At 42.4% G+C, this 22,354-nt stretch overlaps 1 protein-coding gene across 7 annotated transcripts in view; it reads right to left on the bottom strand.

The window, feature by feature from the left end:
* The window catches only part of sh3d21 (SH3 domain containing 21), a 128,182-nt gene that overhangs the window by 74,060 nt on the left and 31,768 nt on the right, over positions 1-22,354 (bottom strand). For 6 of the 7 annotated variants that reach the window (XM_043717920.1, XM_043717919.1, XM_043717918.1 and 3 more), the window contains exons 4-6: positions 7,055-7,170; positions 5,501-5,618; positions 3,728-3,771 (exon numbers count right to left, since the gene is read on the bottom strand). In XM_043717920.1, the coding sequence (XP_043573855.1) occupies positions 3,728-3,771; positions 5,501-5,618; positions 7,055-7,170 (278 nt within the window). Of the gene's footprint in view, positions 1-3,727; positions 3,772-5,500; positions 5,619-7,054; positions 7,171-15,609; positions 15,897-22,354 lie in introns of those variants that run through there. The other variant, XM_043717917.1, reaches the window with a different exon arrangement.

The following is a 22,354-nucleotide window of genomic DNA, read 5'->3' on the forward strand; positions in this document are numbered from 1 at the left end:
TTCTAGCAAATTTCCCTGCCAGTGGGAAAGTCCTATTCCAATTTAGGTGCAATCTGTCCTTCTTGTACAGGTCACTTCTACCCCAAAAGAGATTCCAATGATCCAAAAATGTGAATTATTTTCCCATACACCAGCTCCTCAGCCATGCATTCATCTGCTCTATCCTCTTGTTCCTGCCCTCACTAGCTCATAGCACTGGGAGTAATCCAGATATTACTACCCTTGAGGACCTCCTTTTTAAATTTCTGCCTAACTCTCTGTAATCTCCCTTCAGAATCTCAACCTTTTCCCTTCCTATATCATTGGTTCCAATGTGGACAATGATCCCCTGCTGGCCCCTCTCCCCCATGAGAACATTCTGCACCCTCTCTGAGACATCCTTGATCCTGGCACCAGGGAAACAACACACCATTCTGCTTTTTCTCTGCTGGCCATAGAAACGTCTGTCTGTACCTCTGACTACAGAATCCCCTAACACAATTGATCTCTTGGAAGCCGACATACCCCTCGTTGCATTAGAGCATGGATAGAAGAAAGCAGAGAATGGAAATGGAAGCTGGTGACAAGTGGTGTTCCACAAAGGTCAGTGTTGGGACCACAACTTTTCACTTTATACATTAATGATCTAGGTGAAGGTACTGAGGGCATTCCGGCTACATTTGCAGACAATACCAAGATAGCTCTAGGGGCAGGTAATATAGAGGAATGGGGAGGCTGCAGAAGGATTTGGACAGGTTAGGAGAGTGGGCAAAGAAGTGCCAGATAAAGTACAACGTGGAAAAGTGTGAGGTCATGCACTTTGGTAGGAAGAATAGAGGCAGGGACAATTTTCTAAATGGAGAGAAAATTCAGAAGTCCGAAGTGCAAAATACCTAGGAGTTCGAGTTTGGGACTCTCTCAAGGTAAACTTACAGGTTGAGTCAGTAGTTAGGAAGGCAAATGCAATGATGGCATTTATTTTGAGAGGACTTGAAAATAAAAGTAGGGATAGACCTCTGAGGCTCTATAAGGCTCTGGTCAGGCCACATTTGGAGAACCGTGCACTGTTTTGGGCCCCATTTCTGAGGAAGGATGTACTGGTCCTGGAACAGATTCAGAAGAGGTTCATGAGAATGGTGCCAGGAATGATAACCTTAGCATATGAGCAACATTTAAGCACTCTAGATCTATACTTGTTGGAGTTTAGAAGGATAAGGGGGGGATCTAATTGAGACATACAGAATACAAATAGTCTGCTCAGAGTAAATGTTGGGAAGATGTTTCCATTGGTAGAAGAGTCTAGGACTAGAGAGCACAGCCTTAGATTAAAGGGAAGACCTTTTAGAATGGAGATAAGGAGAAACCTCTTCAGCCAGAGAGTGGGGAATCCATGGAATTCACTGCCACAGAAGGCTGTGGAGGCCAGGTCATTGAGTATATTTAAAACAGAGATAGATAGGTTCTTGATTGTCAAGGGGATCAAGGGTTATGGGGAGAAAGTGGGGAAAATGGGGTTGAGAAACCTATCAGCCATGATTGGATGGCGGAACAGACTCGCTGGGCTGAAAGGCCTAGTTTCTGCTGCTATGTCTTATGGTCGTATGAGGACATTTTTACCTTGATCTTTGGACAAAATGGTTCTGTCGATCCGTCAGCAGTTCAACTATATTTCAAAAGTAATTCATCAACTGTACAGTACTTTGGAATATTGCGAAGTTGCAAAAGGTACAAGTTATTACAAAGTCATTTCAGTGTCCTCATATTCTGAGGGAACGTTTTCCATGAAGAGATATAGGTGTTAAAGAAAATGACAACACAATAGAAATGATTCTCTGATAATGCTCCTTTCTCAGTGAGTCTTTAGAACATGAACCTAATAAATGTGTTTCTCCATAATATTTCCGTGTTCATTCTGTTGTGTAGTGGCAGACATCAATCCTGAATTATACATTACTTTTTCACATTTCTTTGACACACCATCAGTCTTAAACATTTCTCACTCTTTGCCACTTGATAGTTCACACCTTCACTATTGTTCAAAGAGAAATAGTCTAAGCTTTTCGTCTTGCACTCATCAGGATTAACACAAGAATGCCAAATTTCAAAGGCAGCAACAATTGCATGAGGGAAAGAGTGCTGACTGGTTGGCATATCCAGTTTGATTGGTTCCAGCATATCCTTGATGTATCCTACTTCAGCATCAAGCATGCCCAGTGAGCAATTGGCTCGGGCCCATTTACAAGATCATTTATGACGTCAATCTTGTAGCAGATGGGGCTGTAGGATTCCCAACCAGCAAAGGTAGGATGCAGTAGATTATAACACATTGGTTTCTCAACTAGCATGCTGGTGGGTAGTGTGATACATTAATCACTTGATGGCTCAGTGGTTATCCCTGCTGCCTCACAGCACCAGGGACCCAGGTTCAATTCCAGTCTCGGGCGACTGTCTGTGTGAAGTTTGCACATTCTCCCCGTGTCTGCATGGGTTTCCTCTGAGTGCTCAGGTTTCCTCCCAGAGTCCAAAACGCACAGGTGATTTAGCCATGAGAAATGCAGGGTTTCAGGGATAGGGAGGGGTGGGTGGATCTGAGTGGGATGCTCTAGGATGGTCAATGTGGACTCAATGAGCCAAATGGTCTGCCTCCACATTGTAGGGGTTCTATGAGTTTCAGTGCCAGGACACCTTAGTAACCAGTGATTTAATATCATACATGTCCCTTCAACTGTCCACAACAGACAGAAATACTGACCATACTCAAATAAACTGCACTTGCAAAACTCAGAACATAATATCTAATGTTAGATGTGCTTCTGCAATTGGATAGCATTCATTGAACAATCCTGAGTAGGCTAAAAAAAACAGTAACGACTAGTTGAATACTATCAGTTGAGTTGTAAGTTGGTACACCTATCCTTGCTAGTGGCTACATACGTTCACATGAAAGGACCTGCCATGTGCAGACAAAATGAATACATCGAGGCATTGCATCTTTTTTTTGAATACAGGAAAGCATGTGGGACAATAGCTCCTGAGGGCATTCGCCTGGCAACATCTCAACAAACCAGATCGAACCTGTTAACTATTTAGCATTTTTTTTTTCGCATGCAGTAGAAATTGTTGTTCCCTTTGGCATTCTTGTGCCTGTGCCAATGAGTGCAAGACGCAAGACTTCAGCAGCATGGACCCTTTATTTTAGCCATTTCTCAGTCAGGTATAACAGGGAGTGAATACAATGTGCTGTCTTTGGAATCTGGTGCAAAGAAACCCTGGTTCTCAGCTCTTCCTTTAATAGTTGGGATTAGAAATTGAGATTTCTCAATGCTCAGGTACAATTTCTGGATCACTAGAAACCTCCATTGTGGTTGTTTCATAAGTTGGACTCTGGTTGACACTAGGCCATGGATTCACTCCAAGCCTCAGTCCACAGGCTCCATTCACACTACACAACTTGCAGACACTGCTATGTTACCAAGGTCCAATTGTAATATTTTAAGGATAGATGAATGGCTCCTTGATTGTTTTGTAGTAAGTACATATTGACAGGTTAATATGTTGGCATCATTAGAATATTTGAGATATGTCTGTTGGATACATCACAGCCAAACTGTGCAATTCGACCTCAGTGTGAAAGCTTTGGGGTCTGTCTACCTGTCACTGTTCACGGAAGGAGCAGATTGACAGAAGCTGACTCCAACACTGAGAGTGCTTTTGCATCTCCTCATCACAAAGACTGTTTCTGTTTTACCTGGATGTCTGAGCTTGGCTTGCTTTCATTCAGGACACCAAAATCTAAGGGAAGAAAGGTAATGGTAAGAAATGACGTGAAACTGGAGCATGAACATCTTCCCTTTGCTGTTCCTAACAGAACCTGGCAGTTGTTACTAAAGCTCTTTCCCCCAACACTAAATACTCACAGAGAGAGGTACTTACTGAAACACAACATTAAGATTAATTTAGGATATCTGGTTGGCATAGACAAGTTGGACAGAAGAGTCTGTTTCTGTGCTGTACATCTTGATGACTCTATGACTCTAGTTAGAATCCTGCATTACATTTATATTGTTTTACCCTCTCCTTTCGTCTGGGTAGTGCTCCGCTAAACATTTTGCATTTGAAACTCCAATTAAATTAACCTCTATTCTATGCATTCTTCCACCCCTCGTATCATTACTGTAATTATTCCACTGGTTGTGCACATTCCTGTCTCAGCATCAGCACGTCATTGATTCCATAAGCCAGTAACGTAGACTGTTCACCCAGTGCAATCCCATAGTGTTGGAGGCTTCTTACTGCGATGATAAGTCAAGATATTTTTGGTTGCCTAATACCGTCTAATCAATTTAAATGCAACAATGTAAGTATTATTGCATTAAGAGCTGGATATACTAACAATTCTTTAGATTAGATTCCCTGCAGTGTGGAAACAGGCCCTTCGGCCCAACAAGTCCCCACCGACCCTCCGAAGAGCAACCCACCCCAGACCTATTTCGCTCTGACTAATGCTCCTAACACTACGGGCAATTTAGTATGGCCAATTCACCCTAACCTGCACATCTTTGGACTGTGGGAGGAAACCGGAACACCCAGAGGAAACCCACGCAGACACAGGGAGAATGTGCAAACTCCACACAGACAGTCACCGAGACTGGAATCGAACCTGGTGCTGTGAGGCAGCAGTGCTAACCACTGAGCCACCATGCCTCCCATTTTTTTTAAATCAAAGATGTGCAGGTCAGGGAAATCAAATAATCCTGTGGACCAGGATGAAACCACCTGATTGACTGTCATGTGCAATCCAGGAGAAGCACATTAGAGTCAAGATGCATACATTGTTATCTTAGTTGTCTAGGTTAGCCAATTGTTAACACAGAAAGCTGAGGGGGATAGGGCAGCAGAGGAGGGGAGGGATAAGGTCAGATATTAAACTTTGTTTTTCTCTTTCACTGGAAAAGGTTGGGGTTTTAATGCCTGTAACAGTGAGGGAGACAGAATAACCTCAGTTAATTTGCAACTAGAAGCTCTAAGTTGAGATACGAATTTATACCGTTCATAATAAAGAGTTAATGGTGATTAGCTTAGGGACTGCTATTTGTTAAGTCTTACAAGAGAAGAATGGTAAATATGTTTCCTATGGTACAAGGAGCAGTAAAGGTTAGATATACGTTTCTGGAAAAGTCTGAATTGAGTTAAATTATTATTAAATTAAATTACAATCAATTGTTATACAAAATGATTTAGTTTGTAGATTCAGTATCTACTTTGCCACAGAATTCTGTGAATTTTACCTCCTAAAGGTAAAGGAAATTCATGCAGCAATCTCAACACAATCCAATAACCGAATACGGGATCATATTGTTCCATCCTCTGCATCATTCTCCTACTTAACAAGGTCAGATAGAGTGATCAGGATCCACTGACAGGAGTGACAGTCAATGTCATACATTTGATAATATTGACAGCATGGACTGAACCTTCTAACACTTGGATTTATTGGATACAATAAATTGAAGATTCATACCAGACTCAGTAGCGAAGCCTCGGGCCTTCCCATCTGTGTTGTCCATTTCTAATACAAAATTAGATGGGAAGCCCCCAGTCTGTCCATTCTTTCTTCCTATCCACCAACCATCTTCAATCTGAAAGGCAAGCAATTTTTAAAATTAGCTTGGCATGGTGCCATGATGGAGCAAGTCTCCATTTAATGTTATGAGAAGTTTTGATGTAATAGATTGTCAGAATCTAATTGGCAGGTAGATCTGTAAACACAGCCACAGATTAGCAATAAAGACAAGAAGAAGACGAGGAGAACTTTTTCTTCAATGTAGTGAGTCTTTATGATCAGGAACACAGTGCATTCTCGCCATCCCACATACAATTAACAATCAGTCAGTGAGGATAGAACAGGAACACCTTTCAAGAAACATGTGGCTAGATTAATTTTTAATTTACACATAATCTGTCCTTTGAATTGGATATCATAGATTATACAAACTTCCCCACTTGAGACTCCAGGCTTGGTTGACTGTTAACAATTAGGGACGGGCAATAAATGCTGGCCTAGCCAATGATGCCCACATCCCATGAATGAAGAAAGCTCTTGCAAAATTTGCAGGAAGACAATGGAGGTGGGCGAATTGGATCTTTCAATGAGCCAGTATAAGCACAGTGGGCCCAATGGCCATCTTCTGTGTGTATGATCATAAGGGCTTTACCTCACTGTGAGCAAAATTTCCCCATGTTTCATTGATCTCTCCTCAGGATATCTGACACATATTCAAACATTACTCCTTAGCTTCACAATGGGGTGGTGAGTATTTCCCTGAACCACACCAGTCCATATTGTTCCCTGTCATTTTTCACGGATTCCAAAGTCCATGAGCAGCAGTGGCTTCTGGATCCAGATGTCAGTGTGTCGGCACGCTGATCAGATTGCGTGGAACCGTTAAGTCTTAGAGGAAACGTTAGTTTAGAATGTCTTCTGGGGGCTAAAGGGAGGAGGGAAATTGGCACAAACTGAATTAGGTAATATTTATTAAAAAATATATCCATTAAGTGAATTTGCATTAAAGTTGAAGGAGCCCCGCAAAGGGGGCAGCTCAGCACCTGATTACACTGCCTCCGAGTGCACCAAAAGCCCTGAAGCAAATTGTGAGTGAGGCTCCTTCAACTTTAATGCAAATTCACTTAATGGATATATTTTTAAATAAATATTACCTAATTCAGTTTGTGCCAATTTCCCTCCTCCCTCCAGCCCCCAGAAGACATTCTAAACTAACGTTTCCTCTAAGACTTAACGGTTCCACGCAATCTGATCAGCGTGCCGACACACTGACATCTGGATCCAGAAGCCACTGCTGCTCATGGACTTTGGAATCCGTGAAAAATGACAGGGAATGTGACCCTCGCACCAGGCAGGCAACATAACCTTCAGGGTTCATACTGTCTGCTGGAGGGAACAGTATCTGTCCCCATACTATACTGTCCCCTTAACAGACATAACACGATAGACAGAATCACCATGGAGTCTGGTGAAGATAATAATGTTCAAGCGCTATTTGAAAGGGGATCTTACCTCATCGAGGATCTCAATGACATCTCCCAGGTTGAGTTCCAGGTCTTCTGCTTTTACAGGGCTGTAGGAAATGAGCACCTCACACCATCTCTGCTTCTTCTTCTTTACAATTGGCTCTGTAATCACACACATGGCTGTTAGGGTTCCCTCGGTTTGAAGGATTAGAAATGCTGTTTCAGTCAGCCGTCACCCTCCCATTCTCTCATCTCTGCAACTGTATATCCTTACTGGGATACAGCCCCAGAAGCCCTCTAGGGCATTCTTATGATTGAATCTAAATTCTGACTTCATCATAAAATGCCTACAGTGTGGATGCAGGCCATTTGGCCCACTGAGACTATACAAACCCTCTGAAGATATTCCCACCCAGACCCACCCATCCCTGTAACTCTGCATTTCCCACAGCTAATCCATGTAGCCTGCACATGCCTGGACACTATGGGCAATTTAGCATGGCCAATCCACCTAACTTCCACATGTTTGGACTGTCAGAAGAAATGGAGCATCCAGAGGAAACCCACACAGACACAGGGAGAACATGCAACTCCGCACAGACAGTCACCCGAGGGTGGATTTGAACTTAGGTCTTTGGTACTGAGGCAGCAGGTTTAACCACTGAGCCACCATGCCACCAAATTATGAATGACTTCTATCCAAGTCTTTTGGCAACGTAAGAAACCACAATGCAATGTTTCAAAACCTTCCAAAGCAAAGTCATTTCTCATTATTGAATTGATCTCATCCTTTATTTTCAGAGCTACCCCACCACCATATTAGCTACACACACCTTTCTACTAATTTCCAATCAATCCTGGGTGCCATAGCTGAATCTGGCCAATTCTAACAAATGTCTGCTGTCTCAGAGATCGACTAACCCAGAACAAACCAGGCACTGGACCCATCATTTCTCTCCCCCATTTGCTTCAGTGCCACAATTGTTATAATTGGCATTACTCTTTCCAAGATTCCCAGGATGGCTGCTTATCAGCACAGTGGATAGTTCTTTTGACGCTTGACTCAAGTCTCGATTATGAATAATGGTCAATAATTTGTTATTGCATCTGTCTTCCAGCCTACTGCTCTTACTTGATGTCTATATGCCCGTTGGTATCATTGGTGTGGATGAATGCTATTAAAAACTATTTATCCAAATAAAGGATCAACACTGGCACAAACTGTTTCTGTGTTGAAATCTCAATGTGTCTGCAACTGTCCGTCTCGCTGCCCGTCTGTGTCCCAGCTGGTGTCTGCCTGTACTGGTTAGTACTTCCATACTCTCCATCAGGGCTAATATTCTGCGCTAGGTCTGATCAGTGACACAGACCACTTTAAGAGGAATGGAGTAAAATATTTGGTTGAAAAACTGAAAATGTCTCGTGATGTTGGCTCCTGTAAATTTTGAATAATCAAGTTATTATGGTCACAAAGATATGTAGAAAAGTGAATCATTTCTGACGTATCGCAGACCGAAATTCTCCAAGCATCAGTAGCCTGTCTAAATACGAAAGACGATCCTTAAACCTCCAACTCTGAAGGAATCGGGCAGAGTCACTGCATGGCCACACAATCCCTATGTACTGCAGCCAGAAAAAGAGGATATTTTATCCCACATGACAAATGGTCCTTTGGGAGAATTGACAAGTGAAATGAGGAAAGTGTAGGAATGACAGAAGGAGATAGACAAGTTGGTAGAGTGGCCAGATAGATGGCAGGTGAATTTCAATGCAGATAAATGTGAGGCAATACAAAGAACATGGAGGGACAGTATTAATGGTGGGGGTGGGGGTGGCAGAGGGAATGGATTATTGTTAGATTGTTAATCCAGTGACCCCAGATAATGAATGGGGACCCGGGTTCAAATCCCACACATGGCAGATGGTGGAATTGGAATTCAATAAATGTCCAGGATTAAGAGTTTAATTATGACCATTGTTGGAAAAACCCATCTGGTTCACTAATGTCCTTGAAGGAAGGAAACTGCCATCTTTACCTGGTCTGGCCTACATGTGACTCCAGGCCCACAACAAGGTGGTTGACTCTTAATTGCAATTAGGGATGCGTAATAAATGCTGGCCTAGCCAGCGACACCCTCATCCTGTGTATGAACAAAAAAGGTAAAGGGCACTATTTGAACCATTATGCAGACCCAGATGACAAGAAAAACAGAAAATCTTGGAAGTCAATATACAGCTCATACAGGAGCTCCATTTTGAACTATACAGGATGAGTGAGAGTAGTATTTGCAGTGCTATTGATCTTTTGTTCCGGAGAGTCCTGGGTGTAGATGTGCATAACTCATTTAAGGTAAACATACAGGTCAAGAGATCTGTCAACAGTGAATAGGATATTCAAGTTCCATTAACTGGGGCGCAGTTCAAGAGCAGAGATTTTCTGATGATCTTACAATGGCTAGACTTCATCGAGACTATTGTGTACTACTCTGGGTTACACGCTATCAGAAGAACGTGAATGCAGTGGAGAGAGTTCAGAACAGTCTTAGCAGATGGGTTCCAGGATTGAGACCTTGCAGTTACGTGGAAAAATTGGAAAATTGGGACTGTTACCCTTGGAGAATGGAAAGTGAAGAGGAGATTTGAATGTGTTCTTCAAAATCATGACAAGTCTGAACAGAGTAGAGAGGGACAACTGTTCCTATTTGCAAAAGAATTGAGAACCAGAGATGACAGTTTTAAAAGTGTACCACAACAAAAGCAAATGTGAATTGAGAAAACAAACATTTCACACAGCAAATGGCTCAGGTCTGGAACACGCAGGCTGGTGATGTGCTGGACGCATTCAGGAGGGCAGTGGATGATGAGTTAAATCAAAACGATAAGCAAGGTTAAAGGGAAGAGACAGAGGTTGGCATTAAGTTAAAACACTCAGAGGGCCAGACCAGACACAATGGGCCAAATGTCCTCATTTCACATTCTTACAATTCTGTGATTCTGTGACTGTTGGTTTCCCTGGGTTATCTGAACCAAAATGAGAAATCTAGTTGTCAGAAAGGAATAAAACATGTGTGTAGCGGCCTGGGGATAAAAATCAATGCTTCCAAAATCCTGAGAATGATGAGCACAGAGACAACAGGAAGCTCACCACCAGGTTATGTATTTATTTATTGACATTGATTGAGCACAGACAAAGATCCGTATCTCGTGTTCCCATTGGCAATGGCACCTTACTGGATAGATCTGATTCCCTCATTAGATCCAACCCATTGTCAGAGATTCCCCTCAATGGATCAATCCCATTGTCATTGAACCACTTCACCAGATCTATTCAATTTGTCATTGATTCTCTTCACTAGATCCATACAATTTTCAATGATTCACTTCATTAGATCTATTCGATTGCCATTGATTCACATCAATAGATCCATCCGATCATCAGTGATTCATTTCACAAGATCTATCCAATTGTCAGTGGTTCCCCTCACTGGATCCACCCGAATGTCAGTGGTTCCCCTCACTGGATCCACCTGTTAGTGATTCCCCTCACTGGATCCATCTGATTGTTAGTGATTCCCCTCACTGGATCCACCTGTTAGTGATTCCCCTCACTGGACCTATCACATTGACAAGGAAAGACCTCACCATAGGAACATAGGAACAGGAGTAGTTCATTCAGCCCATCAAACCTGCTGGCCATTCAACACAATCATGGCTGATTGAATATTTCTATGCCTTTTTCTCACCCTATCCCACAATTCTGTACACCACTGGCAATCAGAAATCCAACAATCTCTTCCACAAACATGCCAAAGACTAATCCTCCTCAGACCTGTGTGGTAGGTAATTAGAATATTCAGAACGTTCTGAGGAAAAACAAAATTCTTCTCTGATCTAAGTGGCATTCCACTTTGTTATTTTGCCCCTAGTTCTAGACATCCCTACGATGAGGAACATTATATCTTCACCTATCCTGTCTATCCCTTCAAGTATTTTGTAAGTACAATGCAACTAGCTCTTATTCTTCGAAAATCAAAAGGATTCCAAGATATTTGCCCAATCTCTCTTCACAGGGAAGTCCTGTCATCTTGGTCTAATAACTTCCCTTGAAGGCAATAATACTTGTCCTGAGATAAGGAGACCAAAACTGCACACACTACTCCAGGTGAACCAAGACCTCCCTGCTCCTATACTCGAAACCCCGTGCAATAAAGGTAAAAATTCTTGCTGTACCTACATGTTAGCCCTTAGTGACTTATTGACAAGGACAGAGGACCCTTTGCATATCTACACTTGCAAACCTCTTACCATTTAAGACCTATTCCTCTATTAAAGCAGATTTTCCCACAATATATTCTATCTGCCATGTTCTTGCACATTCACTAAGCCTGCTGAAACCTTCCTGAATCTGCTTTACACATCTTCCTCACAACACACAGTTCCAATTAGGTTGGTATATATTTGACACATTTGGAAATATTACATTTGTTCTCCACCTCCAAATTTATTCCCACTGTATGTTTTCCACCTGTTGGCCAATCATTAATCCAGTGCATCACCTTCTATCACACATATTTTCATTTTTTTCTAACCAGCCTCCTATGGAGGACTTTAGCAAAAGTCTTCTGCTCTCCTTTATCAGTTTTGTTGGTAACATCTTCCAAAATCTTCAGCAAGTTTCCCATTCACAAACCCATGCTGACTAGACCCATTCAGATCATTAGCAATCCAAATATGGGCGGCACGGTGGCACAGTGGTTAGCACTGCTGCCTCACAGCGCCAGAGACCCGGACTTAATTCCGCCTAAGGCGACTGACGTGTGGAGTTTGCACGTTCTCCCCGTGTCTGCGTGGGTTTCCTCCGGGTGTTCCGGTTTCCTCCCACAGTCCAAAGATGTGCAGGTCAGGTGAATTGGCCATGCTAAATTGCCCGTAGTGTTAAGTAAGGGGTAAATGTAGGGGTATGGGTGGGTTGTGCTTCGGCGGAGCGGTGTGGACTTGTTGAGCCGAAGGGCCTGTTTCCACACTGTATGTAATCTAATCTAAAAAAAAATGTCTGATTACCATATCCTTCAGAACAGGTTCTAGCCTTTCCCTTACTCCTGCTTGAAGGCTAAAAGGTCTGTCATTCCTGGTTTCTCTCTTTGTTTTCTCTTAAATAGTGAGGTGACCTTGAAATCCACAGGAAATATTCCAGAATTAGTACAATTTTGGAAGATAATAACCAATATATTGACTATGTCTACAGTCACCTCCTTCAACACCCTGGCTAGAGACGATCAGATCCTGGGGGTTTATTAACTTCCAACCCCATTAATTTCTCCAGTACAATCTTCTTACTAAGTTTCCTTTCATTCCTCATTCTCCAAGTCACTTGGATCTCTAATTGTGGAAGTTTTCTTGTATCTTCCTCAGAGAAAATAGTCATAAAGTAATCACATAGCTTCTCTGCCATTTCTCTATTCTCCATTATAAATTCTCCTGATTCTGTCTTTGATGGACCCTTATTTGTTTTAGCTAAATGTCACCATTTTTTACAATCTATAGAAGTCTTTACAGTCCATTTTTATATATTTTAATAGATTACATTAATAATCTATTCTTCCTTTCCTTATCATTCTTTTTGCCCTCCTTTGCTATATTTAACCTCTGAATCCTGAGATGTACTGCTATTTCTGGCAACTTTATAGGCCTTTTCTTTTAATCTTAAATAATCCTGAACTTCCTTTAGTCAGGGGTAAATGTAGAGTAATAGGGTAGGGAAATGAGTCTGGGTGGGTTACTGTTCGGAAGATCGGTGTGGACTTGTTGGGCCAAATGGCTTGTTTCCACACTGTAGGGATTCTATGAATTGTTAGTCACAGTGACTGGGCCCTTTTTGAGTTTTTGCATGTTGAAGGAATAGCATTGTTGCAATGAGTCAAACTATAGTTCTTTAATGATTGTCCATGGCCTATGAACAGTCAAGTCTTTTAATGTATTTTCCTCCTCCATCTCAACCAATCTGTGCCTTGTGTCTTTGTAACTTCCCTTAACCAAATTTAACACCTTTGCTTCAGATTTAACCAGCTAATTTTCAAACCTAATATTCTATCTTCTTGACAATGATTCACCTCACTGGAACTATCTGTTTGACAGAGAGACATCTCATTGTCTTAATGAGACATAAAGAGAAGAATAGGAGCAGGAACAGGCCATTTGGCCCTTTGAGCCTGTTCTGTCATTTAATCGATCATATGACTTAAATCCACTTTCCTGTCTGTCTCACAAAACCTTTTATAAACTGTGTAGATAAAATCAGAGTTAATTTTTCAGGTTGATGACCTTCTATTCAAATGCATAATCCTTTATGGATCATCTGAACGTCTGTAGAAGAGAATTCCAAAGGCTGACAATGTTTTGAGAGGAGAATTGCTTCCTCATCTCTGTCTTAACTGGGAGACCCATCATTTTTGAAACTGTGATCCCAGTGCTGTACTCCCCAATGAGGGGTCATCATCATTTCCAGACTGTCCCCACAGCCCTATGGCTGAGGTTTCCAATCCCTTTTAAGGTTCAACTTTCACGTCCAACTCCCAGTCCAGCCACACTGCAGCATAAAACCCTAAATACGTTTGTGTAAATAAAAGTTAAAATTGCCATAGTCTTCCACACCATAGGGCTGCTCTCTCTGTAGAGAGCGACAGCTGGTAGTTGTTTAACGTGAGAGTCACCATTCCTCACATGAGGGGCAAGGTTGAAAGAAGAGTCCTTCATGGTCTCAGTCTGCATCGCAAACCAGCCATCCAGCCAACTGAGTGAAACTGACCACAGTTTCTGTAGCTATGCAGCCACCGGACACAAATATAACCACAGCTCGAAGGTTTTCAGCAACAATCAAAAACCACAAACCAAAACATTTCAAAAACTAAAAATGTCCAAGAGGGCATTATGTGGACGTGCAACAATCGATGGCAATGCAAGATGCAGAACACACCCCTGTCCTCCACAACTAATTAACTCTGTGTCCTCATTAATTGTGGTCAGCTTAATCTTTCTTACCCAGTCAATAGATCTTTTGACTCCCTCAGAGTCTATTTCCTATCTGCATGTCTTCAAAACATATTCTCGTACATGCTTACTGTATCATGGATGACTGACAGCCTGGTTTCTGACTTCCTGAAGCAGCACACATTCCAACAGTTACTCCAATCAGACATGAACAATAAAGTCACCTATGACCCCCTGGCCAGTGTTACAGAGTAAAACAAATCAATGATCATGAATGATGCTGTTACTTCCTGCAGAGGGTGAGATCTAATCTGCTGCTTTTTTCTCTCCATTCACTGGAACGAGTTGGCTGGTGTTTTTGTTATCATGCCTTAATAAGGCACACTTCACCATAGTACAGCGATATTAAGCCACTTCATGAAAACAACTGCCCACAATAATCTGATGCACAGAATTACATAGGAAGTACAGCTCAGAACTAGGTTGTTCTGCTGAATCAATCCATTGTGGTGTTCAAGTTCCACACAGAATTCTCTCTGCTTCACACAATTTCAATTAGCATGACTTCCCATTCCTTTCTTCAAAAGTGTTCCATTGGCTGCACTCTGCATTGGGTGGCCTAGGATTTTGCAAGAAGTCCCATATACTGGGACCTATCCACTAGTAGCCAGAGTAACATTGCAATGGCCATTCTCCTCTTACTGCACCCATATCTCTGGTGCCCCCCTTGAGTTCCACTCCCACATGTTTCTCCTGGATATAATATCCCTCAGTAACAATATCCAAAAGCAATGTCACCTCCAATGTGTGTACTCAGTTCTATCTTGCTAATACCCTTGTTTGACCCCTCCACTGTCACTCGTCCAATATTCTGCTGGGCTTCAGTTATTGGACCCTCCAAGTGCCTCAAATGCATGCAAATATAGTCATAGGGATGTATAGCATGGAGACAGACCCTTATATCCAACTCGTCCATGCTAACCAGATATCCTAAATTAATCTAGTTACATTTTCCAGCATTTGGCCCATATCCCTCTAAACCTTTCCAATTCATACACCCATCCAGAGGCCTTTTAAATGCTGTAATTTTACTAGCCTCCACCACTTCCTTTGGCAGCTCATTCCATACACACATGTGGACAAGTAAGAGATGTCTTTGGTTTGTTTGTGGAATAGAATCAAACTCCAATGTTTGTTTTCTTCATTTGCTATGGTACAGACCCCAACTGCATTTGTGACTATGTCAAGATATTTTTATGAATAAAGTATATTTTTGAAATATGAAAAAAACATTCTGCTGGCCAGCCATTCTGAATTGCAGTAATTTTTTCCATCCAAATTCTGGCAAAATCAAAGCTATGGTTTTAGCCCTCATCATGAGCTGTGTTCTTCATACCATAACCCACAAACCAAGCATTGCCTTGGAATGATCCATGAACTACACATTTGTATAATCTCTTGAGTATGGATGCCCCCTTTTCGAGGGTTTGGCATTTTAGACATTAGCAGCAGCGCAGCGTTATATTTTAAACAAAGTAAACGGTGAGTTAACCACCCAAATATTACTGCAAGTTACTCAAGTGAAAAGTGGGAGAGTCAAATGCAAATACAAACTTGAAGTGAGATTCAGCAGCTGCGATGGCTTCCAGAGTTGAATAGTTGGAGGCTGCTCCCTCAGGTGGGCTCTGTAAGTAGAACAGGTGCTGGGTGGAGTAAATGAAGTTTTTTTTGTTTCACTTTTACAACACTGCAGCTTGTGGCTGTTGGTAGCCTGGGACAGTACAGCAGTCATTTAGCTGTTCCTTCCTCATTCGGAAGCCTTCATCTGTCTCCCCATCGAGAATTAGTTTCTGGTTCAAGCTGCCTCTCTCATGACAATTCATATTGTTCTCCTCCAAATTCCAGCCTTTATCACAGTCAGACAGAATGGCAGCGAATGTTATCTTTGATGAATCATTGCTCAACAGACCAAAGTCAATTAGGCTGGGAATCTTCCTGCTGTTTTTTTCTTTCTTGTTCAATGCTACAGAAGCTTTGATTTGTTATTAGTGGCTCACCAACGTCTGTTAGGGACGGAAAGTTTTGCCACCCTCACTCAGTGTGGCCTACATGTGATTCCAGACCTACAGCAAAGTAGTTCAATTTTAACCACCCACTGAAAAGGGCAAGCAAGCCACTCAGTTCCACGGCAATTAGAGACAAGACCATAAGAAAGACGGGTTGGGGTAGACTATTCAGCCCCTCCTCTGACCTGCTCCACTATTGAATCGGATGATGGCTGATCCAACATTCCTCACATCCACTCTCCTCCATCTTCCCCATAACTTTGATTCTTCGACTGATCAAAAGTCTGTCTCAGCCACAATGTATACAAAAGGATTCTACCCCCACAGCTTTCTGTGATACAGAGTTCCAAAGACTAACAATCCTCTGCGAGAAGAAATTCCTCCTCATTCTCTGGCCCTAAACTTTTTCATAAAGGTCAAGACTGTGGTGCTGGAAAAGGTGCTGGAACTCTTCATGAACGGCCTTTGCCCAAAACATAGATTCTCCTGCTCCTCAGATGCTGCCTGACCTGCTGTGCTTTTCCAGCACCATACTCCAGACTCTAATCTCTAGCATCTGCAATCCTCACTTCATCTTTCATAAAGGGTCAGAGAGGTTGTAGCTACACATCATCATTAAATTAGGAATGTGCTTATCTATAAGTTTTGAAAGGGCTGGATACAGGAATGGGAGCAAAGGAATAGATATCCCAAAGCATAGTCTATTCCTCACCCAGGGATAAATGAATTTGATGCGGTTTTGTGAATAATCAGTGATCTATCCTGAGTTGGATAAACGCACCTTCCTGCAGCCACTAACTAAATAAGAACAGCTTCCATTCCTCGTTCTATTCCTCACCTCTAAGTGGTGATCTTGGACTCTTTTCCTTCCCTCAGGCTTCTTTATTCTCTTCTTTATTCAGATTCCAAAGTGCAATGGGCTATAAAGAATGTGTCTTGGCTCTGGTACGGCGAGAGAATTCCAGAGTGGGGCAGTCCATGCTGGACAGCTTTGTCTTATTTGTAGTTACTTCAACAATTCTTCTTGCACTTTGATTGGACAATGTGGAGCAAATGGTTAACTAGATCAAAATGCTGAAACCAGTTATTGAGCATGTACATAAGAAGCTATGTCCATATGATGTTAGATCAGATGGAATACGGACCTGGAGGAACCTGCTGGTTCCACAATGTTTACCATGTTCTACAATGCTCCTGCGCGTATCTTGCAAGTAATCAATGTTTACCATTTGTACTAAACTTGTATTCAGCTCTTGTATTTCTCGGGCTCCTAACAAAATTCCTATAGACAATGGAATTCTCCTGGTGGAGGGTATGAGATGGGAACATTCAGAATCATAGAGTTATAGTTGATGTAAAGCACGGAAACCAACCTTTCGATCCAATTGTCCATACCAACCAGATACCTTAAACAAATCTAGTCCCATTCACCAGCATTTGGCCTCCCAGCCCTTCCCATTCAAATACCCATCGAGCTGTCTTTTAAATGCTGTATTCGCAGCAGCCTCCACTACTTTCTCTGGCTGTTTGTTCCATACACGCATCACCCTCTATGTGAAAAGGTTGCCCCTCAGATCCCTTTTAAATATTCCCTTCTCACCTTAAACCTATGCCCTATAGGTTTGGACTCACCTACCCTGGGAAAAATACCTTGTCTATTTATCCTACCCTAAAATCCCTCATGATTTTATAAACCTCGATAAGGTCAGCCTCTGACACTCCAGGGAAAACAGTCCCATCCTATCCAGCCTCGCCCTATAGCTCAAGACCTCCAACCCCAGTAACATCCTTGTCAATTTTTTCTGCACCCTCTTTCAATTTTCACATCATCTTTCCTATAGCAGGGATTTATTTCACAATAGTCCCTGTTTGAGGTTCTAAAACCATTCTCTAAAATCCAATGCTGATCCCTCCCTCTTTGCAAACTACTGTCTTATCCCTAACCCCCTTTTTCTCTCTGAAGCCCTTGAATGCAATACTCCTATGTCTTCCAAACCTCTATCTGTCTTTCCCACTGTTCCATGTTTGAATCTTTCCAATCGGGTTCCTGCTTTGCCGTTGTGCGGAATCAGCCTTTGTCAGTCACAAATGTCATCCTGTGTGACTGTGACAATGATAAACTATCTGTCTTCATCCTTCTCAACCTGTCCAACACTATGCTGTTCCAGTCTCTTCCCACTGCTGTCCTGCTGGGTCTGTGGGATATCTATACTCATCCAACTGTGGCATCATGGGCATTCCTAGTTTTAGAATTTAGGTCTTATTGTCACGCGTACTCACGTACAGAGATACAGGAATACAGTGAAATGTTTACAACATCGCCATTCACAAAGCCATCACAGGTACATGATACCTAGATACAAAATCTTAGGTAAAAAATGAACAAATATAGAAATAAGTTAGATGTTTGACATCACAGTTTTTGTCAGTATAAAGTAGCGAATAAGAAATAAAAGTTTCAAATCCCACAAGGGCTCGATCTCTCTCCTGCACGAGGTTTGATCTCTCCCCAACACTGGACTGACTCTGTTGATCCTCGTGCCTCCAAGCCTCCTTCTCACCCACCAAATGCCATCTGGGCACACAGACACCTCGTCACAGGCCACCAGAGTCCTGCTAATCTAATCCCTACAACAAGGCCATGTCTTCAGCTGCTGAGCTCCTGAGCTCCAAATCTCAGAATTGTTACAGTACAGAATGAGGACATTCAACCTATCATCTCTCCTTAAACCTTTCCCCCTGTATGCCTGCCTATTCTCCTCTAGAATCATAGATTCAAGCAACATGGAAACAGATAACTCATCCGATAGATAACAGATAACCAGACATCCTAAACTAATCCAGTCCCATTTGCGAGCACTTGGCCCACATCCCTCTAAACCCGTCCTATTCATATACCCATCCAGATGCCTTTCAAATGATATAAATATACCAAACTCCATCACTTCCTCTGGCACCTCATTCCACATACACACCATCCTCTATGTGAAAATGTTGTCCCTTAGGTCCCTTTTATATCTTACCCCTCTCACCCTAAACCTATGTCCTCTAAGTTTGGACTCCCATTCTCTGGGGAAAAGACCATGCCTCTCATGATTTTAAAAACTTTTATATGGTCACCCCTCAGCCTCTGACATTCCAGGGAAAATAATTCCACTCTATTCAGCTTTCCCTATAGCTCAAGCCCTCCAACCATGGTAACATCTTTGCAAATCTTTTCTGATCCCCTTCAAGTTTCTCAAGATCCTCTGGATAGGAAGGAGACCGGAATTGAACACAGGACAGGGCGGCGCCCGTATCCATGGGTCCGGTTTCCATGGTTTCAATTACCCACGGTTTATTGCAGCCCGATCATATAATAGGGAACCTTCTGGAACCAGGGACCAGGGCCTGCCAGGAAGGTACTTTTCCCATTGAAATAAATGGGTTGGCTCCTATCCGCGGTTTCGGGCTTCCATGATAGGTCTTGGAACATATCCCCCATGGGTACCGGGGGTTGAGAGGGGACTACTGCATTCCAAAAGTGGCCTAACCAATGTCCTGTACAGCCACAACATGACCTCCCAATTCCTACACTCAGTGTACTGACCAATGACGTAGAATGTACCAAACACCTTCTTCACCACCCTGTCTATCTGCGGGTCTACTTTCAAGGAATTATGAACCTTATTGAAACATATAGAGTCACAGAGTCATAGAGATGTACAGCACGGAAACAGACCCTTCAGTCCAACCCGTCCATGCCGACCAGATATCCCAACCCAATCTCGTCCCACTTGCCAGCACCCGGCCCATATCCCTCCAAACCCTTCCTATTCATATACCTATCCAGATGCCTTTTAAATGTTGCAATCATACTAGCCTCCTCCACTTCCTCTGGCAGCTCATTCCATATATATACCACGGCAACATCCTTGTAAATCTTTTCTGAACCCTTTCAAGTTTCACAATATCCTTCTGATAGGAAAGGAGACCAGAATTGCACACAATATTTCAAAAGTGGCCTAATCAATGTCCTGTACAGCTGCAACATGACCTCCCGACTCCTGTACTCAATACTCTGACCCAATAAAGAAAACCATACCAAACTCCTTCTTCACCATCCTATCCATCTGTGACTCCACTTTCAAGGAGCTATGAATCTGCACTCCAAGGTCTTTTTGTTCAGCAACGCTCTCCAGGACCTTACCATTAAGTGTATAAGTCCTGCTAAGATTTGCTTTCCCAAAATGCAGCACCTCACATTTATCTAAATTAAACTCCATCTGCCACTTCTCAGCCCATTGGCCCATCTGGTCCAGATCCTGTTGTAATCTGAGGTAATATTCTTCACTGTCCACCACATCTCCAATTTTGGTGTCATCTGCAAACTTGCTAACTATATGTCTTCTGCTCACACCCAAATCATTTATATAAATGATAAAAAGTAGTGGACCCAGCACCGATCCTTGTGGTACTCCACTGGTCACAGGCCTCCAGTCTGAAAAACAACCCTCCACCACCACCCTCTGTCTTCTACCTTTGAGCCAGTTCTGTATCCAAATGGCTAGTTCTTCCTGTATTCCATGAGATCTCTTTGACAAAACCTTTAATCATCTCCCCTATAGTGTCCTTAACAACGACAAGTTGTTGTTGCATGCTGCTGCTGTGAGGTTTCTTGGGCATGTTTTATTCCATTCAAACGCTGTAATTTGTTGCTATTGAAAAGATTACAAAAGGTGCAGAGTGAATGAATCAAACTGAGAAGTCTGCAACCAATGAAACACTGTCAGTGCAAATGGAAACTTTACAGGATATGTTTGTGAATCTATCAAACTCAATGTTTCCTTTTAAATTATTTGCAGGGGATAGTTAAACCACTTCCTGCTCCTCGGTAAAGTTGAAGATGAAGACAAACAAACAATATTGCCATTGCTTGTTTGTGGATTATTGGTGGAAATGGTTAAAGGAAGGAAGCTGAAATATATTAAAAGGGAAATTGTTTTACTCAGCCCTGATCAGCGATTTACTCCCAGATCACTCTTACAGAGTCCTGAGTTATAAGACTCACAAGCTGTTTAAACATTGTGTCGCCCACTGGTGGTGAATTTGTATCAGCACAGGCTCCATCGAATCATCTCTCCTGCAAAGTTGTTTGAGCAAGGATTATCAATGTGAAGACTGAGGACATACAGCTGGGGAGCAAATAAATGTCAAACACAATGGGCAACCGCAGAGGCTCGTTGATAAGTCTCTGCAGAATGGGGCTTCAGAGTGCGAAGGGGAAAGCAAATACTCTTTGGAGGGTCCAAAAATATTAGCAAAAGATTTAGGGGTGTGGGAGAAATGGAGAGAGGGAGGGACAGGAAGAAGGGAAGGAAAGACATGCATTTATATAGCACTTAGTATGACTTCAAGACATTCCAAAAGCTAATGAAGCCGACCCTGAACAAAGAACACAGAACATAGAACAGTACAGCACAGTACAGGCCCTTTGGCCCTCGGTGTCGTGCCAAGCTTTTATTCCACTCTAAGATCAGACTAACCTACATACTCTTCATTGTACTATCATCCATGTGCCTATCCAAGAATCGCTTAAATGTTCCTAATATATCTGTCTCTACTGTTGGTAGTGCATTCCACGCACCCACCACTCTCTGTGTAAAAAAATGACAACTGACATCTTCCCTTAACCTTCCTCCAATCACCTTAAAATTATGCCTCCTCGTGATAGACATTTCCACCATGGGAAAAATTTCTGGCTATCCACTCTATCTATGCCTCTTATCATCTTGTACACCTCTATCAAGTCACCTCTCATCCTTCTTCACTCCAACTGGAAAAGCCCCAGCTCCCTCAACTTTTCTTCATAAGACATGTCCAAGCAGTATCCTGGTAAATCTCCTCTGCACCCTGTCTAAAGCTTCCCCATCATTCCTATAATTAGGCAACCAGAACTGAACACAATATACTAAGGTCTAACCAGCGCTCTATCAAGCTGCAAAATAATCTCGCGGCTCTTAAACTCAATCCATCGGCTAATGAAAGTCTACAACCATATGCCTTCTTAATAACCCTATTAACTTGGGTGGCAGCTTTGAGGGATCTATGGACATAGACCCTGAGATCCCTCAGTTCCTCCACACTGTCAAGAATCCTGCCTTTAAACCTGTATTCTGTATTCAAATTTGACCTTCCAAAAAGAATCACTTCACACTTTTCCAGGTTGAACTCCATCTGCGAGGAGAAAGTGAGGTCTGCAGATGCTGGAGATCAAAGTTGAAACTTTATTGCTGGAACCCTCCAACCACAGG

The sequence above is a fragment of the Chiloscyllium plagiosum genome, chromosome 27, assembly GCF_004010195.1.
Source record: "Chiloscyllium plagiosum isolate BGI_BamShark_2017 chromosome 27, ASM401019v2, whole genome shotgun sequence".
Classification (NCBI taxonomy): Eukaryota; Metazoa; Chordata; class Chondrichthyes; order Orectolobiformes; family Hemiscylliidae; genus Chiloscyllium; species Chiloscyllium plagiosum.